This window comes from Lissotriton vulgaris, chromosome 2_2 (genome assembly GCF_964263255.1).
Source record: "Lissotriton vulgaris chromosome 2_2, aLisVul1.2, whole genome shotgun sequence".
Classification (NCBI taxonomy): domain Eukaryota; kingdom Metazoa; phylum Chordata; class Amphibia; order Caudata; family Salamandridae; genus Lissotriton; species Lissotriton vulgaris.
In genome coordinates this window covers 24,700,648-24,722,035 of record NC_141688.1, presented here as the reverse complement: position 1 = coordinate 24,722,035, position 21,388 = coordinate 24,700,648, and the positions used below count along the sequence as shown (strand labels likewise).

Sequence of the window (21,388 nt, the reverse complement as noted above, 5' to 3'; positions counted from 1 at the left end):
GTGAAGATTCCTCCTGCCGCATTGCCCATGGGGCACTTTTTCAGTAAATGATAAGTAAGTGTACACCTGGGCTTACCTCTTGTGGAGGATTTTGTGCTCTATATCCCATTTGCAAGTGTGTGTTTTTGTGTGTTTTCAGTTGTTCTTTCCGCGTTTTCAAACTCACTCGTTTTTTTCTAAGCACTGTTTTTTATAATGCAATCTCATTTCCTCTTTACTCTGGGTATCTAATGCCTGTTAAGATAAAGTAATATCTTTGTCTACAGTTTAATGGAATGGTGGACATACCGACACAAGTGGGTCCGCTTTGGTGTTTTGAAGGTGCAATTCTCTTTCTTTCTGAATGCGGACACCTTTGACATAAATAATCAGGTGCACAAGTTTGGAGCTTTAATAGGGTAGAAGCATATGTTTCTTTGTTCCAAAGTTGATATTTTACATTCTGATCTCTCTCACTTTTCCCATCTACCCTTACAGATCCAATGGTGCCTCCTCTAAAAAGGAGCCAATAGCAACTTGGGGAAGACTTTCCTACTAAGTGCTGCGACAAATTACAGGTCGTATCATCAAGTGACACTACTCCCTGTATCTGTGCACTTTAGGGTGCCCAGAACAGTGAGTTGACTTTTATTCTTGGTCCTGACGAATGCCGAGTGAACTTAGCTCAACTGGCAGAAACATGTTGACCGTTTTTTAATAATATTTTCTTTTCACTTTTCAAATGGGACTTTGTGGTTCAAACTTGCACAACCCGGTGTAGTCCAGAAAAATTAATATTTTTCGATCACTGTTTTTAACAGAGTCACAGCTACCCTCTTATTAAATAATTTTGAGGAGTAGTGCGTACTCTTTTTAGATTCACTTTCACTTCCCTAGCGATAAAAGGGACCCAATGAAGACAACTGGCTACCAGTGTTCCACTGGGGCCTGAGGGTCCTTTTAGCTAGTTCTTTGAACACGTGCACTCTATCTTTTCCAACTGACAATAACAGCCTTGTCTAATAACTTAGCGGTTTGTAGAACCAACTTTGGCTAGTAGAGTTTGTCTGTTGTAGATACTAACACTCTCCTGTTGTTTGAGTTATGGATTCATAGGGGTATGAGAGTGTTTTCTTATGACCCTTACTCTCTTATTGATGAAATCATTCTTTAAACACTGCCCTTTGTGCCCCAATGCATTTTGGGCTGGAGGCCCTTCTTCAGGAAGCATCGTTGTAAGAACAGATCATAGCATTCAGGTTTGTTACATATCAAAAGACTGAGACGAGGCTTGCATTATTAAGGAAAAGACAAAGAATTTCTTACTGAAAGATAACCCAAAAAGCCCAACACTATATATGGTCCCTAAGATCCATAAAAACTTGAGAGATCCACCACTTAGACCAATAGTATCGACACGTGGTAGTATCCATGAGCCAATAGGCCAATTTTTGGATAAGAATTTGCAACTCAGTGTAAAACAGATGAAGTCATACATAAAAGACAACAGATTTTCTCACAAAATTAGAAGCAATAGAGATCAACACGGATGAGTACATAATACTATGTACAGCTGACATCAAATCACTTTACACTTCGATACCTCATCTCCAAGGGATAGAAGCAGTGGAACAAGCCTTTATGAAAAGTGATTTGGATCTAGAGATGCAAGTCTTCTTGATGGAGCTCATATATTTTACATTATATCAAAGCTATTTTAAATATGGTGATGAATGGTACCTCCAACTAACAGGCACATCCATGGGCAACTGCGCTGCACCGTTATATGCGAATCTGTTCATACAACAATATGAGGAAGAACATATCCTATCAAAATCAGAATGGTTCACTAATGTCAAATTATTTGTGAAATATATAGATTATGTTTTCATTTTATGGAAAAGCTCGAAGAACAACCTAGAACAAGCGCTGCGGACACTTAATGACATAGATGAACGCATACAGTTCACCTGGGAGATGTCAGAAGAGAGGGTAACATTTTTGGATCTAGAAGTCATAGTGACTGAAAAAGGCCTGGAAACTGATGTATTTCGAAAAGCAACTGATAGGAACAATATGTTACACTTTACTAGTTTTCACCAAGAGTCACTTAAAGTACATCTACCTACTTCTCAGATGAGAAGAGCTAAAAGAATCACATCGGATCCAATAAAATCCAATCGGAGAGTAGATGAAATAGGTAAAAGATTCACGGAAAGAGGATACCCAAACTCGGTCGTAGAAGAAGCCAAACAACACACATATTCAACAAACAGAAAAGATTTGTTAAAAAAATAAACAAAAAAAGAGAACATCAGAAAGGTCATAGTCTCTAAATTTTCCAACATGAGCACCAAATTTAAAAGAATTATTAAACGCCATTGGCCGAGTTTAGGAATGGAACCTGATTTCAATCTACAATTCTCACAACCACCATTGTTCGCCTACACCCGGAGTAAAAATCTGGATGAAATGCTTAAACAAAAGGAGAAGAAAACTTTAATGACAAAAGGGCCATTAGCTTGCTTGAACTGTAACAACTGCAACAACATTATAAAGGGAACCATCTTGGCACACCCCATTAAGGGATATAACATCAAACTAAGAGTCACAGCGACCTGTGTCACAGCAAATGTTGTTTATCTACTGAAATGCCCATGCGGCAAAGTTTATGTGGCAAAATCCAAAAGGAAGATTAAGACATGCATAAACGAGCACAAATCAAACATCAGAACCAAGAACATGAAATCCAACATCGCAGCACATTTCTGGGAAGAACATCATAATATATCTCAACTAAAATTTCTGATTTTGGAGACAGTACAGTAAGTAGAAGGGAGAGGCAATAATAAACATCTATTGCGTTGAGAAAACTTCTGGATCATGAAATTAAATGCAAGAAAACCACATGGTCTTAATGACCATTTGGAATATTCGTGCTATCGATAATGTCATCTAAACTCACAACATTTGTCCTGTATATTCCTGTTACTTTGGAACTTTTTTTTTGATAATCAACTTTATTGGATTTTCAAAACACGAAAAGTTACTTGGCAGCAGGTTAACCATAATTAAGGGGAAGATAGCATTATTCACAGTTAACAGGGGACAGGCTACCCGACCGAGTCGGACATTGCAGATCAAATATTCATTACAGGTACAAAAAATTAGACAGAACATCACAGTGGCAGCAGGTTAAACCATTTACCCCACATTTTACCAAATAACTCCAGACAAACTCGGGCCTCGAAGAGAGACTCCTCCTGCTTCCCGCACCAGTCCACTCCCCTCCTCCACTCTTGCACCGTCGGTGCCTTAGCTTGGGACCAAAGCACTGCAATATCCCTTTTTGCCACCGCCACAGCCGTCCCCAGGAAACGTTTTTATCTGCCCTGGAGCCATCTAAGCCGTCGAACATCCCCAGCAGCATACATCTCGGGTCATGGGGAACCTCCCATCCCTGCGCAAGATCAAGCTCAACCCCTCTCCAGAACGGCGCTAAGGCCGGGCATTGCCATACCATGTGATAGAAGTCAGCTGGAGCGGCTTCACAGCGCGTACATGCAGGGGATGGTCTCATACGGGCCTGGAAAAGGCGCAGCGGCGTGAAGTAGACTACATGCAGGTAATAAAGTTGCACCAGGCGCCACTTGGAGGATGTGGTCAGAGTTTTGGGCACCATGAGGGCATCTCGCCAATCCGCCTCCTTTAGGGGGCCCAACCAACACTCCCATCGAGCCCTGAGTGGATCTAGGGATGCGGGACCATTATTAACTAGTGACCGATATATGCGGGACACCCCTCCCCAGATTCCCCATCATCACCTGAGCCTCCAGTGGACTAAACTCTGGAAAAGGGGTAGGGGATGGAATGTGTGCATGGAGGGCATGTCTGAGTTGTAAATATTTGTAGAATTGGGAATGGTGGAGGGCATGTCGCTGTTGCAGGACGGCAAAGGAACGAATGTGGTCCCCCACCCATTTATCTCCAAGCAACGAGATTCCGACGAGATCCCAGCGGTGGAACCCCTGTAAGAACGAGACCTCATATAGCCAAGCCCCGCTCCAGAGCGGTGTTTGTCGAGTGAGCTTACGGTCCCACCGCACGGGCGCTGGGCCGTGCGCCAAGCCATGAGTACCGTTCTCGTGACTGGGGGTAGGGCCTGTGGCACCGGGCTAACATATAGGAAGGACTCGATCTGCGCAAAGTCTGTTGTGTCAAGTTCCACTCGGATGACGGGTCGGACCAGCCGCCCGCAAACCAGTCGTGGATCACAATAAGCCTCGTAGCCAAGTAGTAGAGGTGGAGATTGGTCACTCCCATGCCTCCCTCGAAGAGGGAGATACGACAGTGCGCCAGGGATAGACGTGGCCTCCCGCCTCCCCAGAGAAACCGGATAAGGGCGCCGTCCAATTCTCGGGAACCAACTCCCCGGGAGGTGGATGGTGATGTTCTGCAAAATGTAAAGGAAGCGGGGAAGAATGATCATTTTAAAGGGTGCACTTCTGCCCAGGGGATTGAGGGGAAGGACCTGCCATTGCTTAAAGTCGGACTTCATCCAGGTAACCAAAGGCGCAACATTCAAAGCCCATTCGAGCTCTGGCAAAAGGGTGATCTAAACGCCCAGGTTTTTGAACGATTGCCTCCATAGGGGAATATTCGTCTGCCAAGCACCTAAGATCCAACTCTAATCACACGACTTTCCGCAAACAACTAAAAACCTTCCTATTTCATCCAGTCTAATTTCCTCCTCCTTCTGTTGTGTTCTTTTCTCTGGTCGGTTTTGGTGTTTTCAGCGCTTGGACGCCCTTGGGCAACAATTCGCGCTTTACAAATCAACATCCTATCCTATCCTATCCTATCCAATCAAAGCAATCCGGAGACCGCTCAAAAGCGGAGAGGACCTCCAGGCATCTAGGGCCAGAACTGTCCGGGTCCGCCAGATAAAGCAGGACATCGTCTGCATAAAGGGCTATCTTGTCAACCTGACTCGAGTCCCAGGCCCAACCTCTGATGAGTGGGTCTTGCCGGATGAGCGCCGCCAGGGGCTCCATCACGAGCGCGAACAAGAGGGGTGAATGCGGACACCCCCGTCGCGTACGCCTCCGGATTGGGAAGGTCTCAGAAAGTTCGCCGTTGATGAGAACACAGGCTCTGGGGTTGGTGTAAAGGACCTCGACCAGGTGGTGGAAGGGAAGGCCGAAGTCCATCCTCTCCAGCACATCCCCAAGGTACGCCCAGTCCACCGTATCAAAGGCCTTCCCAAAATCAAGGAAGAGCAACGCTAGGTACGGGGTTAGGCGACCACGGTGGGCCACAGCCAAGTGGAGGCGACGGATGCAGTGACGAGTACCCCTGGTGGGCATGAACCAGCATTGTTCAGAATGGACCAATTCTTGTAGAAGGGGTCTAAGTCTCTGGGCTATCATGGTAGCGAAGATCTGGAGCTCCGTGTTAATCAGCGAGATCGGGCGATAGTCCGCACAATCCAGGGAGGGCGGCTGCGTTTTTGGAATGACCACTATGGTGGCCACGTCAGATTCAGGTGGGAAGGATCCTGCCTCTGTCACATGGTTGAATAGTTCCACTAGGTGGGGGACCAGGATCTCGCAAAAGGTTGCGTAGTACTCCTGGGGTAACCGTCCTGACCAGGCGTATTACCAGGAATCAATAGTGATATTGCCTCGTGAATTTCCTCTGGGGTGAAGGAGTGGTCCAACGCCTCTGCAGTCTCCCTAGGGAGACACAGCAGCCGGGCACAGGTCCTCTCCAGCCACTCTGCCAGCGGAGCGCGGAAGGGCGAGCAGCGTATAAAGTTGCGTAATACTCAGCAAAAGCTTTTGCTATGGCTATAGAAGTCACCTGGAGGGCCGTGGTAGCCGAGCGGATCTCAGGGATAACGCAGTTGATCTTGGAATAGGACACTAGATTGTGTAGGAGCTTGCCATTTTTGTTGCCCCACCCGTAGATCCGTGCCACCGATGAACGCCAGAGCATCTTCGCAGATTCCAATGAGATCCTACGAATCTCCTCGCGGACTATCGCCAATTGCAGAGAGGAGTCCCCGCAACCGTTCGTCAGCTGGAGTCTTTCCAGCTGTGCTGCCTGAGCTTCCAGCCATACAATTTGGGCTGTCTGTTCCACCCGTCTCGCGTGGACCAGTCCCCTGGTCACCCCCCCGGACAACAGCCTTGCCGGCCTCCCACAGCGTCCCCGGTGAGGGAACCAAGCCCGTATTAGTGGAATAATAGTGCCGTAGCTCCTGCCCAATTGAGTCGACGAGCTTGGAGTCCTGCAGAAACCAGGCGTTCAACCGCCAAATCGCTCGCGGACCCGCAGAGAAGGACCCAAGACGAAGGGAGATGGGCGAGTGATCCGAGATCCCCCGGGCAGTATCGCGGCCCCAGAGACCAGCTGGCAGTCCGTGGCAGGCAGCAGGAGGAGATCTATACGGGAGTGGGTATGATGGGCTGCCGACGTGGGGTGAATTGTTCCTTACGAGGGTTCTAGGCCCGCCATACATCACAAAGGCCCAGGGCCGATGACCAACTCGAGAGGGCTCTCGCCGAGACGACTCTCCGATGGGTTCCCCGTCGCATCGCGCAAGGGTTGTAGGATGGCGTTAAAGTCTCCCCCGACCACCGCGAGGCCCTGCGGAAAGGAGGAGAAGACCAGCGTAAGATGCCGAAGGGTGGAGGACAGTACTGCAGGTGGAATATAAGTGCATAGGAGGTTCGTGGGGCGTCCCTCAATCGTTCCAGAGACGGCCACATAGCGGCCCTGGGTATCGGTCTCGGCTCTAGCCAGGGCAAAGGGAAACCCTTTCCTATATAGGATAGCCGCCCCTCTGGAACCCCGCGCAAAGCCAGAATGCCAGACCCTATCAAATCCATATCGGGCTAAGAAATTGCATGGTGTACCCATGAGATGTGTCTCCTGAAGAAACAGGATATCCGGCGCGTGGCGGTGGGCTGCGCGAAGGACAGCTGTGCGCTTGATTCGATCAAGGAGGCCATTGACGTTCCAAGAAAGCATATGGACAGGTCTATTGAGGGCGCTCGCCATCTAAAAGAGTGATGTGTGGAGGGGCGGATACAGACGCGGTACCATTCCAGCCCTGGGGGGTACCCACTCGGGCCCAGGACCTATTTGAAAGGCATGTAAAGTGGTGATCTGCTTGTCAACTGCGAAGACAACTAGGGAATCAAGGCTGCCAGTGAAAACAACAAACAGCGGCCCGTAGGAGGCAAAAAATAACAAACTGTTGGGAGACAACGGTCTCCCCCTCATCCCTCGCCCCCCAACTCCCCCAACCCTACACTTCTGAAGTGGAAGCATCTGTCGCCCCATAAAGCCTCCAACCTCTACTACCCCTCTAAGAGGTGATTCGCTAATCTAAAATGGTTAGCAAAAAACAACCAAACAGGAGCGTGGCTGATGTGGACCCCCCTCCATGTATACGGATGAATGCCAACAGCTGAAAAAACAAGATGTGATAAGCATAGGATTAACATGATGAAGCAGTCTCGGCACTGCATTGGAAAGGTGGACCTCCGATCGGTCCACCCAGTGGTGCCAGGTAGGACCCTGCTCATAGGGTCAGGAGCAAACCCATAGTGGAAAGTCGTGATAAGTGAAATGCAAATTATCCAGTCTGCAGCGTCGGTCACACCCCTCCTCACCACCAGAGCCACGGATCACGGGGCTCCCAGACAGGTCCGAGTCCGACCTGGCCTTTCGCAGATTCACGTCCGACCCGGGGATACTCCCCATATTGATCAAAGAGGAGGCCAAGGTGGGGGAAGAGGCTCTCTGGTTCGTGGACTGAGCCGGGGACCGCCAGGACTGCGCCCCCAGCGAGTGGGAACCTCCTCCCCGGCGATTGCCCTGTCTTCGAGATCCGGTTTGGCGCCTCCGAGCCTTGGGCGCCCCGTGTGCGGCTGCGTCGACGATCTGCGGACAGGGGAGGGGGCCGCACCAGGCAGGAGGGGCTGCTCCTCCGTGAGCCAGGTCCATACCGCTTGGGGGGTGTCAAAGAAGAATGTCTTATCCTGGAAGATCACCTTAAAACGTGCTGGGAAGAGGAAGCCGTAGTGGAGTCCCATAGCTCTGAGTTTTTGCTTGACCTCGTCGTAGGACCGGCGCTGAGTCTGTACCTCTCTGGAATAGTCTGGGAAGACCATGATTTTGGAGTTCTGGAAGAGCAACGGACCCAGTTCCCTGGCCATCCCCAGAATTGCGACCCTGTCCCGGAAGTTGACGATTCGAAGGATGATAGTACGGGCCGGGGCTCCGGGAGGGGGTTTAGGACAGAGAGAGCGGTGAGCCCATTCCACTGCGAACCAGGGGGAGAGTTTCTCTTTGGGTATCCAGGAGCGGACCCAGGCCTCGATGAAGGTGTCGGTGCGGCCCTTCTCCACCCCCTCTGGAAATCCTAGGAGGCGCAGGTTGTTCCTCCGTGCCCTGTTTTCGGTATACTCGGCCCTGCAGTGCAACTCCGAAGTCTGCGTCTGAAGGAGGGCCACCTGGGACTTGAGGGCGTCCACGTCGTCCTCCACCGTAGAGATACGGGATTCCGTTTCCGCAATACGTGCCGTGGCATTCCGGAGGTCCTGCCGAATTAAGGCCCACGTCCACCCTCACTTCCCCGATCTTGCTTTCCACCGAGGCCTAGGACGCGCTAATCACCTGCAGGATGGTGGAGAGATCTCCCTCGGTGGCCCCAGGGGCAGGCAGGGGCCCAGCCCCGGGGTCTCGGCCGGACTTGGTGAATTGGTCCATCTTTGTTTGGGTTGGGGGCATGGGGGTCTGAGTATTGCGGCTCCTGCCCATGTCCCCAAAGAATAAGAGAGGGGGGGAATGGCGAGCGTGCGCCTCCCGACACGGTGGCCGATGCGCCCCCACAACAAACACAGCGCAGCCCCTGGCCCGTAGACAGCAGGGAGGTGCAGGCCCTCACAACAGCGAGCCCCGGGCAGGACGGGGTGGCCCCATGGCCATGGGAGTCTGTGGACCTCGCAGCTCTGATAGCAATGCAGGTAACGGGGGGGCCGCAGGTCAAGTCGTGGAGCCAGGCCATCTACCACCCCCCCAAGCAGAGGGGCAGGCGTCACAACAACACAAGGGAATGCCCAGCTCCCTTTCACCGCGGTCATCCTCCTGGGCACACCAACAGTCTCCACACAGGCAGGCAGGTGGGGGAAGGGGGAGCAGCGTGGCACAGCCCACCACCCGACGGTGTGGCTGACCCCCCCCCTCAGCAGCCGCGCCCTGGGTGTTCAACAGGACCCCCCAAGCAGGGGGGCAGGCGTCACAACAACACAAGCCCAGCTCCCTTTCACCGCGGTAGTCCTCCTGGGCACACCAACAGTCTCTACACATGCAGGCCGGCAAGGGGGGAGGGGGGAAGGGTAGGATGGCACATCGTGCCACCCGACGTGGTGGCCGATCCCCCCCTCACACCGCAGACAGCACGGGTCCCAGCAGCCGCGCCCCAGGCGTTCAGCAGCACTGCAGGATACTCAGGGCGGGGGCGTCCACCAATTTTAACTCGACCAGGGCCGAGGACGGCCAGACATCACTCATAGTCTGTTTTCGCCATCTGACAAGATCGAGCATCACATGCAGAATTTTTTAACCAACTACGCGGAAGGCGTACACAACACGGAATTGCCGTAGAGCGCCGGCATTCGAAACTCTTATATTGCGATCACGGAGGGGAACTTCGAGAAAACATACAGTAAGTTAACTGTGATTTATCACAGCTCATCTTCACTACTTACGTTCACGCAACAGTGAACTGATCCCGGATACTTTTGCTTTCTTTTTGATCGCTGACAAACCGAACAAAACAGTGTTTGAGTATCATCAGAATGCATGATTATGAAAACAACACATGTTTATATTGTTTTGCAAAATTATTAAGTCTTTTGATATGTAACAAACCTGAATGCTATGATCTGTTCTTGCAGCGATGCTCCCTGAAGAAGGGCCTCTAACCCGAAATGCATAGGGGCACAAAGGCCAATGTTTAAAGAATAACACATATAAATATGAATTTGTGGTACACGAAATGAAAGAAATTTCGGAGCAATCAAGAATGAAATAAATAATTTGGTTTGACAAACCTTTATTTCGAAAACTTTATTTGGAGTCCTACCAGATAGGAACACTGGTGTGCCCGTCGGGATGCAACCAATTTAGAGTGGAAGCACTGTATTAGATTTAAAATAGATCACCACATGAATGAGAGATTGGGCGTTTTTATGTTTACGTTCTGGAATGAGTGTGTCTAACATTGACGACCGACTTTTGTCAATCACGCACTAATGAGTGTAAGGTGATAGGATGCAGAACATTACCACCACCCAAATAATTGAACGCCACAGAAATATGTGTGTTTAATAGAATATGCTACACGCATTCTCAGAGGTTGTCACCAACATAGAATATGGAACACAGTGGTATGAGCACAAATGCATACAAATACAAATGCAGTGTGGTACCTGAATACAACGGCGGTTTTACATTGTTTTTCTTTTTCTTTTTCTTCCCCCAACAGATGGAGTGATCATGAAAGACAATTATCACTTTTAAATAAGGAGCAGCTATCTGCCCTTATCCTAAATAGTATAGGGAAATTCTCTTACTATCCCCATTTTCCAGGGGGTTTCACACCCTGAAGAAAGGCCAGCACCTTTTATGGGGCAGCATCGGATAGAAACATGTTGGCAATAGAGTCTTAGGATCATAATATCCCTACTGACCCTAAATACTCTGTTTTTATTATCTCGCACTGGCCAAAACTATCTCAGTAAGTGCTCCCTGAAAGAGCGTCGAGCCCACCCTGACTTCTAGGCGTCAGGGTGTTCCGATGATGAAGCATGACACCACTAGAGTGTGAGGGAGAATATAACAAAAGGACGTGCCTCCTTTCCCACGCACGAGTGGTGTTAATAGCTTCAAATAGGGCATACCACCTCCTTATAGTTTAGAGATTGTACCAGATAACTTAACCACTCAACAGCGGGTTAGGCAATCATGGGAGTTCTTATTGTGAAATAGTGTTATTACATTGGAGGGTGAACTCCCCTCTTGAGCGCCTCTCGGCCCTCCACCAAGCGAGGAAGTCCGTTCCCAGCCTGGTTTGTGAATCACAGCTGCATAGACCACCAGAAAACTATGATGATGCAGAAATGTATAAGAGATCATTCGCTTTCTGGATCCTATAGAGTAGACAGGTACCCATGATCAACATTGACTCAAATGTATTATCTAAAACACTGGCCAAATAATTATAGAAGGTGGTCGGTTCAAAAGTTCACGAGAACCAATATGGTTTTATTCTGTTGGGAAGCCCTCTCATGAATATACACTACACCTCACAAGTTAAGCATACTATACAGAATTAAGAAATAGAGGGAGTCCTGTTGGCACTAGATATTGAAATGTTTTTCAGTACCATAGATTGAGGATACATGCTGGTGGTCTTGCAAAGAAAAGGATTTGGACCCAATTTCCTGAGTCTGATGTTGGTTATCATGGTTATATTGAGACTCCACGTCTCGTGTGCGACCAGGGGCATAATTTGAGAGGATGGTATATAGCGAGGGGGCCTAGGCAGGCTTGACACCTCTCTCCCCGCCTGTTTGTGCCAACAATGGAACCGCTAGCTATTCACCTAAGAGTATCATTTGGATGAATAGAGGATTACGGTAGGGGAAACCTCTCCCACGGCATTGTGGTATGCCGATGATGCCCAGAGATATCTACAATGGCCACAGGCCTCAATTCCCAAGCTGTTCTCAGCATTGTAAATATTTAGAGAGACATAAGACTAACATATCAACAGGGAAATAGCAGTAGGATTCCTGTAGTCTGGGTTGGCAGGTGGTTACGAAGCCCAGGAGAGCACCCTAGTGTGGGAGTAAGATGGGCACCGGAGATATTCTGTTACCTAGGGACCCAGGTGGCACATACAGCAGAGATACATCTATAATATACGCAATGTGTTGCCAAGCCTGAGATCCGCGATCGGATTCTGGAATATGCTCCCAGGCATCTGGAGGATCCCCATAGCTAAAATGATGTTACTCCCTTAATGTTTATATATTCTTCAGAACACTGTGTGCCCTATACGGAGGAACACCTTTGACAACTTCCTGGTCTGCTTGATATGGGCTGTCAAGAGAATGGGAGTAAGTTTGCTGGTTTTGAAACTAGATGTAGGAGGAAGAGGAGGAGGGACTTGGCATTCCTGACATGGAACTGCATTACATAGTGGCACAGCTGCAGCATGCTGTTAAGTGGTGTGTTAAGGGAGGCAACTGGGAAAAAAGACACTTAGCAGGACTTCCAGAGGCAGCAAACCTCCCGGTGTGCCAAATGGCAGGTGATAGAGAGGAAAAAAAGACTACCTTAAATAGTGGGACTGGTTGATAAGGTAGGGGCAACAATGTTAATAAAGATTATGCAAATATTCACATTTTCTCAACTATTGCAGATCTGGTGGTTATAGCGGTTTCTGAACACTGGCAGAGACAAGTCCATGAGGGAGGGGGCTGCGAGACTCTGGGTGACTTATTTCAGGTAGAAAGTTGCATCATATTTGTCTAGATGCAGGGGACATTCGCTGTGGGTTAAGGTCAGATCCTCCAATTTTCCAAATTGACAAAGGCAGTCAAAGAAATATGGAGCAGGTCCGGAAACTTGCGGTCCAATAGGACATAGGTTAAACTGGAAGTTTAGTTTCCCGCCTATGAGAGGCCCTCAAAAGGGTCAGGATGAGAGGGACCCTAAATGCAAGAATGAAGTGGGACGACGACCCGCAGGAACCACTGGCTGATAGTGACTGGGACAGAGCTTGTAAACAGATAGAAGGAGTAGTTTCTGTCCTGTAACTCCAGTTCTGTAGTAGGGGTATCTCTGTTATAGTCATAATCTAGTGAATAGTCCCGCCCATGTTCGTGGACCCCGGCAATCAAAAATAATCTCTTAAGTGTCTTTGCAGTTTCTGCATTATTTTGACAACTTAAGAGATTATTTTTGATTGCCGGGGTCCACGCACATGGGCGGGACTATTCACTAGATTATGACTATGCACAGAGATCCCCTACTACAGAAGTTATATTTAGTATTATCTAGTTTCCGCTTGCACACTTTTATATCCTGCACCACACTTGTCTCACATCCATAAAACTGTACAAGATGTACCTGAATGTGTGTCCAAGATGTAGAAGGGGTGAAGCGGGATTTCTACATATGGCCTGGAGCTGTACAGTAACAGAGCCCTCTATAACTCAGCGACTGACAGTTGTTTTGGGTATTAACGTTGAAACATCAGCCATGCATTGCCTTTTGGTGTCATCCCGGCTCCCAAGAACAGAAGGATAAATAACAGATTTGCAGTTTTAAGACTGTTGCTGACAAAAAGAATAGCTATACAATTATTATCCACTAGGGGACCAACAGTGCAAGGTTGGGTCAAAGATAAGTCAGTAGTCGGCCTGGCAGATGAACGACATATACGAAAGGTCAGGACAGATGATAAAGTAGTTGATGACCCGGTGACGTGGACCTAGATGCTGTGGGAGTTACCAAATCCCAAGGGAGTATACACAAAGTGCTGGGGTGGAGGGGGTGCAAAGCTGAATTCTAATATGCAGCTGGATGGACGATTACACATCTAACTGTAGGCGTGCCCTATCCCACAATATTTTTTTTCCAGTGAGAAGAGACTGTGGGTTTGCACTTTGGCATTAGTGCATGTACAACATCCATAAGCAGAGTTGATATTAAGATGTACACATGCTGTAATGTTCCTATATTTTCTAGGCAACTGTTGAACCTGACTTGAACATGTTAAATAAATTAAAATAAATAATGAGAAGACATATTTATAAAGTATCATACGTCCCATTTATTATTAGCTGAAAACAATTAAATGAAACCTCTTGGTACAATACATATGCTGCCAGCCACTAAACTGCATAGTTTATAAATCATACACGTGCAGGAAAGTACCTGGTTTTGTCGAAGTCTAACAGCTTGTCCTTGTGCTGCTGTGCCTTCTCCAGTCCTGCTCTGATGCGTGCCTCATGGTGTGGAAGGAGGTCTTTACCAAGTCCGTCAGTCTTTCCAGTGATGTCATTACCTAGGGCCAGCAAAATAGAAGACAGATCATTCTTCAGAGCTTGGCAAACTGTCTCAAAGACAAGAGTGGGTACAACCATGCTCCCTGTCCAACTGAACGGGACAGGGCACTGAGAGGTCCAGGTCTACAGGGTACAGATCTGAGGAGAAGACCTAGAGCTTAGGGATAGGCTTTGCATGCCCTGCTTGTTGAGCTACTAGAGAACATGGCATAAGGGAGGCCCGATTCAGCGCTTATGCTGTAGCTATATCAGACAACTTCTAACCAGCCAATCTGGGCTCACTCTAATCCCCAACGCCTCTAACACAACTGTAGCTCTTACAGCAAATCCACTACTCATTGGCATACCAAAGGTCACCTAACAATTACTTTTAAACTGACTTTTATTGATTTTTTTAAGAAAAAACAACAAGCCAAACAGTGTGCCAAAACAGCATTAGAAAGGATCCATCGTATGATACATACCAATAGAATATATATTCAATCAGGTAACAAATTACATTTATATACGGAGTTGTTCATCGGTCCGGGACTCGTGCAATATATGGATACATGAACCAAGACTTCGAGCAATATATCATAAGAAAAGATCAGTGCCCACTTGGTCGCTGAAAAAACAACAAACGCCACTACTCCGGTCCCTTTTCAATCCTCTGTCCCAGACCCAACCTCAGTGGATTGCTCATTGTTATCGCGAAACATACCCAGCGGCTGCGCCCACTGCATTATAAGCCTCAGATGCCCCCTCATGAGTACTGGAAAGCAGCATGTGTTGTTCATCTGCCACCCCCATTCCATTCAGCATTGGAGCCTTTACAGCCATCCAACCAATAGCCTCTTGCGTCTTTGCCAGTTATAAGGTCACTTGAACTAGTCGAAATGTGCTCCTGCGTTCAGATGGATCTTCACTGCTCCCAAAAGGCAGGACAGTGGAAGAGAAAGTCCAGTTGCCACTTCTATGCGTGGCACCACATGCGCCCAATACATTTGAACTTGGGTGCACTCCCAGGTCAAATGTAAGAAAGAACATCACAGCAAACACAGCCAGCACCCCTGGATCGATTCTGTTAAGGCCGTATGGAATAACATATGTACGATGCAGAAAAAAGAAATGTAGAAGTTTAAACCTGCAGGACACAGTGCGGACAAGATGTAACGCAGTTTCCCACTCCGAATCAGGAATGGGTGTGCCCATTTCCCTCTCCCAGGCTCTCCTCGCGGAGTACTGTTGTGCCGGATATCCTATCTATGGTCTTTATAGAAATGTGTAATGAGATGGAGCCCTTCCCCACATCCTACAAGACCATCAAGTACTCTAGAGGTGGGAGGAGCTACCAGAAAATTTGCTCACAAGTCCCTTGCCACACTCCCCGGCTTGGCGTAATGGAGGAACTGTGCTGGTCCAACTCCAAAAGTGTCTTGTGCATCTTGGAAGGATAGAAAAACACCCCCCTTCCCCCTGATAAAGGTCCCCCGCTACCAGACAGCTCCCTTCTCTCCAATGTTCCATAGACATGTTAAGAGTCAATATTTCAGAAGAGTGCTAGGTCCCACAATTTGAATTCCCTACTGAAAGGAGCCCTGCGGATCACTTTCTGGACCACCTTTACCCATATCCATGCTGTATGAATAATCAGATATGGAAGCGGGTGCTCTGACCTCTCCCTGCATTAGCAATGGTGGCAAGGTGTCACTCCCATATATAAGAAAAAAAAGGTACCCCCTGGGTAAACTATAAGGTTCAAGAGCAACTAACATTAAGAAAAACTCTTGTCTGACCTATATCGCTTTGTAAATGGCCTCCAATAGGCTCATACTTAAGGCAACAACACTGCACTCGAACAGACTGATTATTCAAAAAATATACATTTATTCAAAGCTGTTAATGCACAATAAACAACATGTCATGAATCACACAACAAAACCTATAGTCTTCACATCATAGTATTGCTTAAACAACAAGGATAAAGTGACATATACACTGCAGTAAATAACATCATAAAATGCATTACCTCTGACCCCACTAGCAACCATCCATCAATCACACTGACCAGTCATAACCATCTTATACAAGCAACACATTCACACACAGAAAGAAATTCAATTATCGTAGTTAATCCTATTATTTTAAATGACATACACCAAAATGTCAATTATGTGGTATGATTTAATCTAGAGGTTATCCACTGGTGTGTTGTCGTGGGTAGGTTACCCATATGGTCGGTCAACCACGTTTCAGTGGGTTGAGATTATCACCACCTTCATCAGGACCTTTTAAATTGTGACGAAATCTCAAAGGTGGACAGGGGTTCTCTTATACAAAGAGGAATGCTTCTTACTTCTAAATATCACATCCCAACTGGTTGGGACCAATTAAATTGGTCAAAATATGAGGAACATATCTGGCTCTTCTATTGAATATAACTCCACCTAATAACTTTTGCTGTGGCGTGCTTTCGAGGAAATTGCAGGATCCGATCGTAGCGGGAAGATCTGGAGAGACTAGAAGTTGATCTCAAGGAACCGTGAAGTGCCAGTCTGCTCCCCTGAGAGTTAGCTGACATAAATTATTTGAAAGCATGCCACAGCAAAAGTTATTAGGTGGAGTTCTATTTAATAAAAGAGAGGGATATGTCATCAGTGGCTTAGTACCATCTCGGGCAGGAAGTGATCCCTCCCTCCATCTAAAACACAGTCAATATCACCCATCGATAGCATAGAAGACCCTACACTGTCTGACAACACATCCTGCAACCCCTAAAAAAAGATAAACGCAATTCATCGATATTGGGAGCATATGAATTTAACAGCGTGATCTCCTTGCCATCAAGAGTACCCTGAATCAACACATACCTCCCCTTCCCGTCTGCCTCACTATAAGTGCGCTTAAAGGGAACCCCAGGAGCCACCCAGATGACTACCCCCTGGTATAGGAGGAATAAAAGGCAGAAAACACCTGACCCCTCCATTTCTTTTGTAATTTTCTGTGTTTCCAGAATCTCAAGGTGAGTCTGTTGTAGACAGGCAATTTGAATCTTTAGGCGTTTGAGAAAAGAATGAAGCCTGTAGCATTTAGTGTAACCCCCGGAGCCCTCAGACATTCCATGTCACTATCTGAACTTGGCCAACCATATTTACTGAAGAATCTTGCTCTAAGTCCCTTCCCTTCTCACATCTCCAAGGTAGCCACCATTGCAAGGTTGTAGAATACAAATTTTCACAATAATAAACTTTTGACCCCTAACAGAAGGGGTTGGTAACTATTCCCCCACACAGACATACAGCACAACAAAATTTCTCACTGCTAATTCAAATGTAATCTCACTGTCAGGACCTACAACCTAATCCCACACCCTAACCTGTGCCGACCCTGAATGCGTAGGAGCTACCCAGAAGAAGAATCCCACCACTATGAGGTAAGTAGGCAACAATAGCAACCCCCACAAAATGAACAACAAGTTCTCCCCACATAGAGTCTGTAGAGATAATTCAAATATACCCATCAACTCACTCCCTCCTCATGTATAATAGCTGTAGCAGAACTCCCACAAAACGGAGAACGCCCTCCCCTGTCAACTAAACGGGTTACACACAATGGTCCCAGACCTCAAGACAGTACTCCCTCTATGTTTGAGGTCACATGAAATGTGTCCACCTCTTGCTGCAAAGAATTATCTCCTGCCTCAGACCGCCGTTCTAGAAGGGCCGGAGCCATGGTACCAGCATCCAGTATTTCCACCCTCGTAGGAGCAGTCATCTCAGGGGTGTGATGAGCGGCAGTTCCAGATCCCCCCCACCCAAGCCAGGTTCCATTGCGACACGCTCTGCCTAGATCTCCATGACTGCGATCCCTGGGCACCTTGTCCCATACTTCAAGTCAGCACCAAACATCTTCAGGAGTATCGAAAAAGTGTTATTTCCACCCCAACATCAACTTCAATCGAGCTGGGTACTGCAGCATATAGCGAAGGTCCATAGAGCGTAGTTTAGTTTTGACGTCCAGGTATGTTTTTGGAGCACCTTGGTCCTTATTCGGATAATCTTGGTAAATGGAGATTTTAAGGTTTCAATATTTGACCAAGTCAATGTCCCTAGATGCTCTAAGAATACGGTCCCGGTGCTCATAATTCAGGATGCAAGCAATAATAGCTCCGGGGGGGTGCTCCAGGCCGCGGCAAAGACAACAGAGCACAATGCGATCTCTCAATGGTGAACATGGGGGATAATCCCTCGGGCTTCAGAGTGCCCCTTATCCAGGTTTCCACAAAATGATCAGTATTGGTTTTGTGTTCGATTTAGATTCCGTATGCATTTCCCGATTCATGCCCTTATATAGGTATAATTCACATTGCCCTTAATAAGGCATAGAAATCCATTCCTTATTTAGGCATAATCCATGCTACCCACATACAGGCATGGCTACTTACATCCGTTCATCTACGTCACAACGACTTCTTGAAAAACCAAACTCTTAAGCCGTAGGGACTTCCCCTTGCTTGAATATTGATTTCTCCAATAACTCATTTATTATGCATGAACATCTAATCTATTCCTTAGGGGTTCATTTATGACGTTCATATGCCTGACTTTTACGTCAATACTGGCATTCCTAAACACCTTCAAGGTATAAATATACCTTCACTTGCTATGGCAAAGCACGATGTGGTTTAGTGCAGTTCGACTACCTACTTGCACGACGCATATCGCTAGAGCAAGTGCAGAAAGAAGCCAACTCCCCAGCTGACGCACTGAATAGAATCTGTCATCCTCCTGCTGAGAATCCAGCTCCAGTGTTGGGAAATCGAGTCCCGCAAAAGATTTACCAACCTCTCTCATTCATATGGAGCTGATTAGAACCTAGAGAAACCTTTGTTAATTCGTGGCAAAACTAAACCTATGCTAAACCAGCACCTAATTCTTCCCTCGTACTAGACCTAGGTTAGGTACACTAGGGTAAGCATATTTTAGAAGCACCAGTTGAGTATTTTAGCCTGTGTTATTTATGTATGTAATTTTATATATGTCATAGCAACAGACAATGCTATTACAGAATTATTTTATATTACTGTTTGCGCTGTAAGCATTATACTTCGCATTCGGTCTAACAATTGTAGCAGTTCATATCTCTAGCATGAGAAAGAAGACTGTTCAATAAACCCTTTTTATTGAAACGCCTGCCTCTCTATTTCTGTTCAGCTCTGTAGAAACGAAGCATGCACGATTGACTGATTGAAATAGTTACCTATTGTTTCCACGACGCTGAAGATATTGTTCCGACTCTAAGGGAATGTTCGGTGTTCAGTGATCGGCCCGGGGGCGGGGTGGCAGCCATCATATCTAACCGCTTGAACTCCATCTCCTCTTATTCCCTCCCCCTCCCTGAGGTGGAGAACTTACTCTTCAGTGTGCAAACTGACACCGGCACCCTTACCCTCCTCCTCTTATATCGGCCTCCTCACCCCATGCCATCCTTCTCCACTATCATGAGTGAACAGCTGTCTAATCTGCTAACGCTGCACTCCAGTTTCGCCATCTTCAGCGACCTAAACTATTGGTTCAATGACACCAACGCCGGCCCCCATGCCAGAGAGCTTTTCGAAACTCTTAATAACCTGAATCTCACTCAACAGCTTACCCAACCCACCCATAATAAGGGCCATATCCTGGATCAGATTTGGACTTGCAATCTGGCCTTGTCTCCACCAGACATACTCCCCTGTGTCTGGTCCGACCATTACCTAGTTGACACCACCATCACCGTCGCCGGTCAGATTCCTGCCCCCCTGATGGCAGGTGGCCTCTCACGGAAATGGAGTACATATGACTCTCAGGGCTTCCTCACTGCCCTGGCCGACACCCGCCCAGCCCTTCACCCCTCTTATGACATCGACGGACTAGAACACGACATCGGCTCATGGCTGGAATCGGCCGGTGACTTGTTTGCTCCCCTAGTCAAATTCCCCCGCACTAGGCATCGTAACTCCCATAGGTGGTTCTCTGACGACCTTAAGGCTCAGAAATTAAAAACGCGCCAGTTAGAATGCACCTGGAGACGCGATTATTCCGATTCAGCCAGACAGTCCTATCTGGCCGCGCGAAAAGGCTACAAAACCGCCATCAGACTAGTTAAAATGGAACACTTCAACAGGATCTCGTCGGCGATCGACAAATCTAAGGAGGTGTTCAGAGTCTTGAACGAACTGACTACAGATGACAGAACCCTCCGAGCCCAGACACCCACTCAAGAGGCATGTGACACCCTCAACTCTTTCTTCTTGGAAAAAATCACAAAAATTAAAAAGTCTATCCCTCCTCCTCCTCAGTCACACTCACCGGATATTTCCTTTAACAACCCCTCGACCCTCACCACTTTCCCCGCTCTAGACCCCATCTCCTTAGCGGAACTCGCCACCCGCGTGAAATCTGGCACTCCGAACGACTGCTGTCCGCCATCTGTCCTGCGGAGTATATGCCTCAATCTGCCAGATTGTATCCTACCTCTACTTAACGGGTCACTCAGCAGCGGCATCGTCCCTACTTCTTTTAAGGAGACCATCTTAGTGCCCCTCCTTAAAAAACCCGGCGCTGACCCCGCGGAACCGTCGAATTATCGCCCCATTTCCCTCCTCCCGTACTTCTCAAAATTAATGGAGGCCCACGTCACCCGGTGCCTGTCCATCTTTATTGAATCTTCCTGTCATCTTGAGCCTAATCAGGCCGGTTTCAGACCTGCCCACTCTACTGAGGCCGTCATCCTGGCAGTTCTGGACACACTCAGGAGCAACGCGGACGCTGGGTCCGCCCAAGCCCTCGTTCTCCTGGATTTGTTGGCCGCCTTCGACACGGTGGACCACAACATCCTTCTCCACCGTGTTGAGCAGGCAGGCATCCAGGGTACCGCTCTTGAGTGGGTCAAGTCCTTCCTTAATGGAAGAACACAGGCGGTCCGCCTGGGACCCTACACTGCAAAAAAATCACCCACGTCCTGTGGAGTCCCTCAGGGCTCCTCCCTCTCGCCGCTCCTATTTAATCTCTACCTCCGGCCACTGATCCAACCTCTTCAGAAATGGGACATCACCGTCTACAACTACGCCGACGATTTACAGATCATCCTCTCACTCAACTCACCACACGCCATCAATACGTTCCATGCAGTCATGATCCACATCCAACTCTGGATGAACCAGAACCAATTGAAGCTAAACCCCGGGAAAACTGAGCTCCTCCTCCCTGGACTCAGTCACGCTCACTGGGGCC

The 21,388-nt window shown here is 47.8% G+C and overlaps 1 protein-coding gene across 1 annotated transcript in view; it reads right to left on the bottom strand.

Annotated features, from left to right (window-relative positions):
• Positions 1 to 21,388, bottom strand: part of TRIP4 (thyroid hormone receptor interactor 4) — a 560,825-nt gene that overhangs the window by 449,460 nt on the left and 89,977 nt on the right. The window contains exon 6 of the mRNA XM_086959220.1: positions 14,002 to 14,131. Coding sequence (XP_086815346.1) covers positions 14,002 to 14,131 — 130 coding nt within the window. The remainder of the gene's footprint in view (positions 1 to 14,001; positions 14,132 to 21,388) is intronic.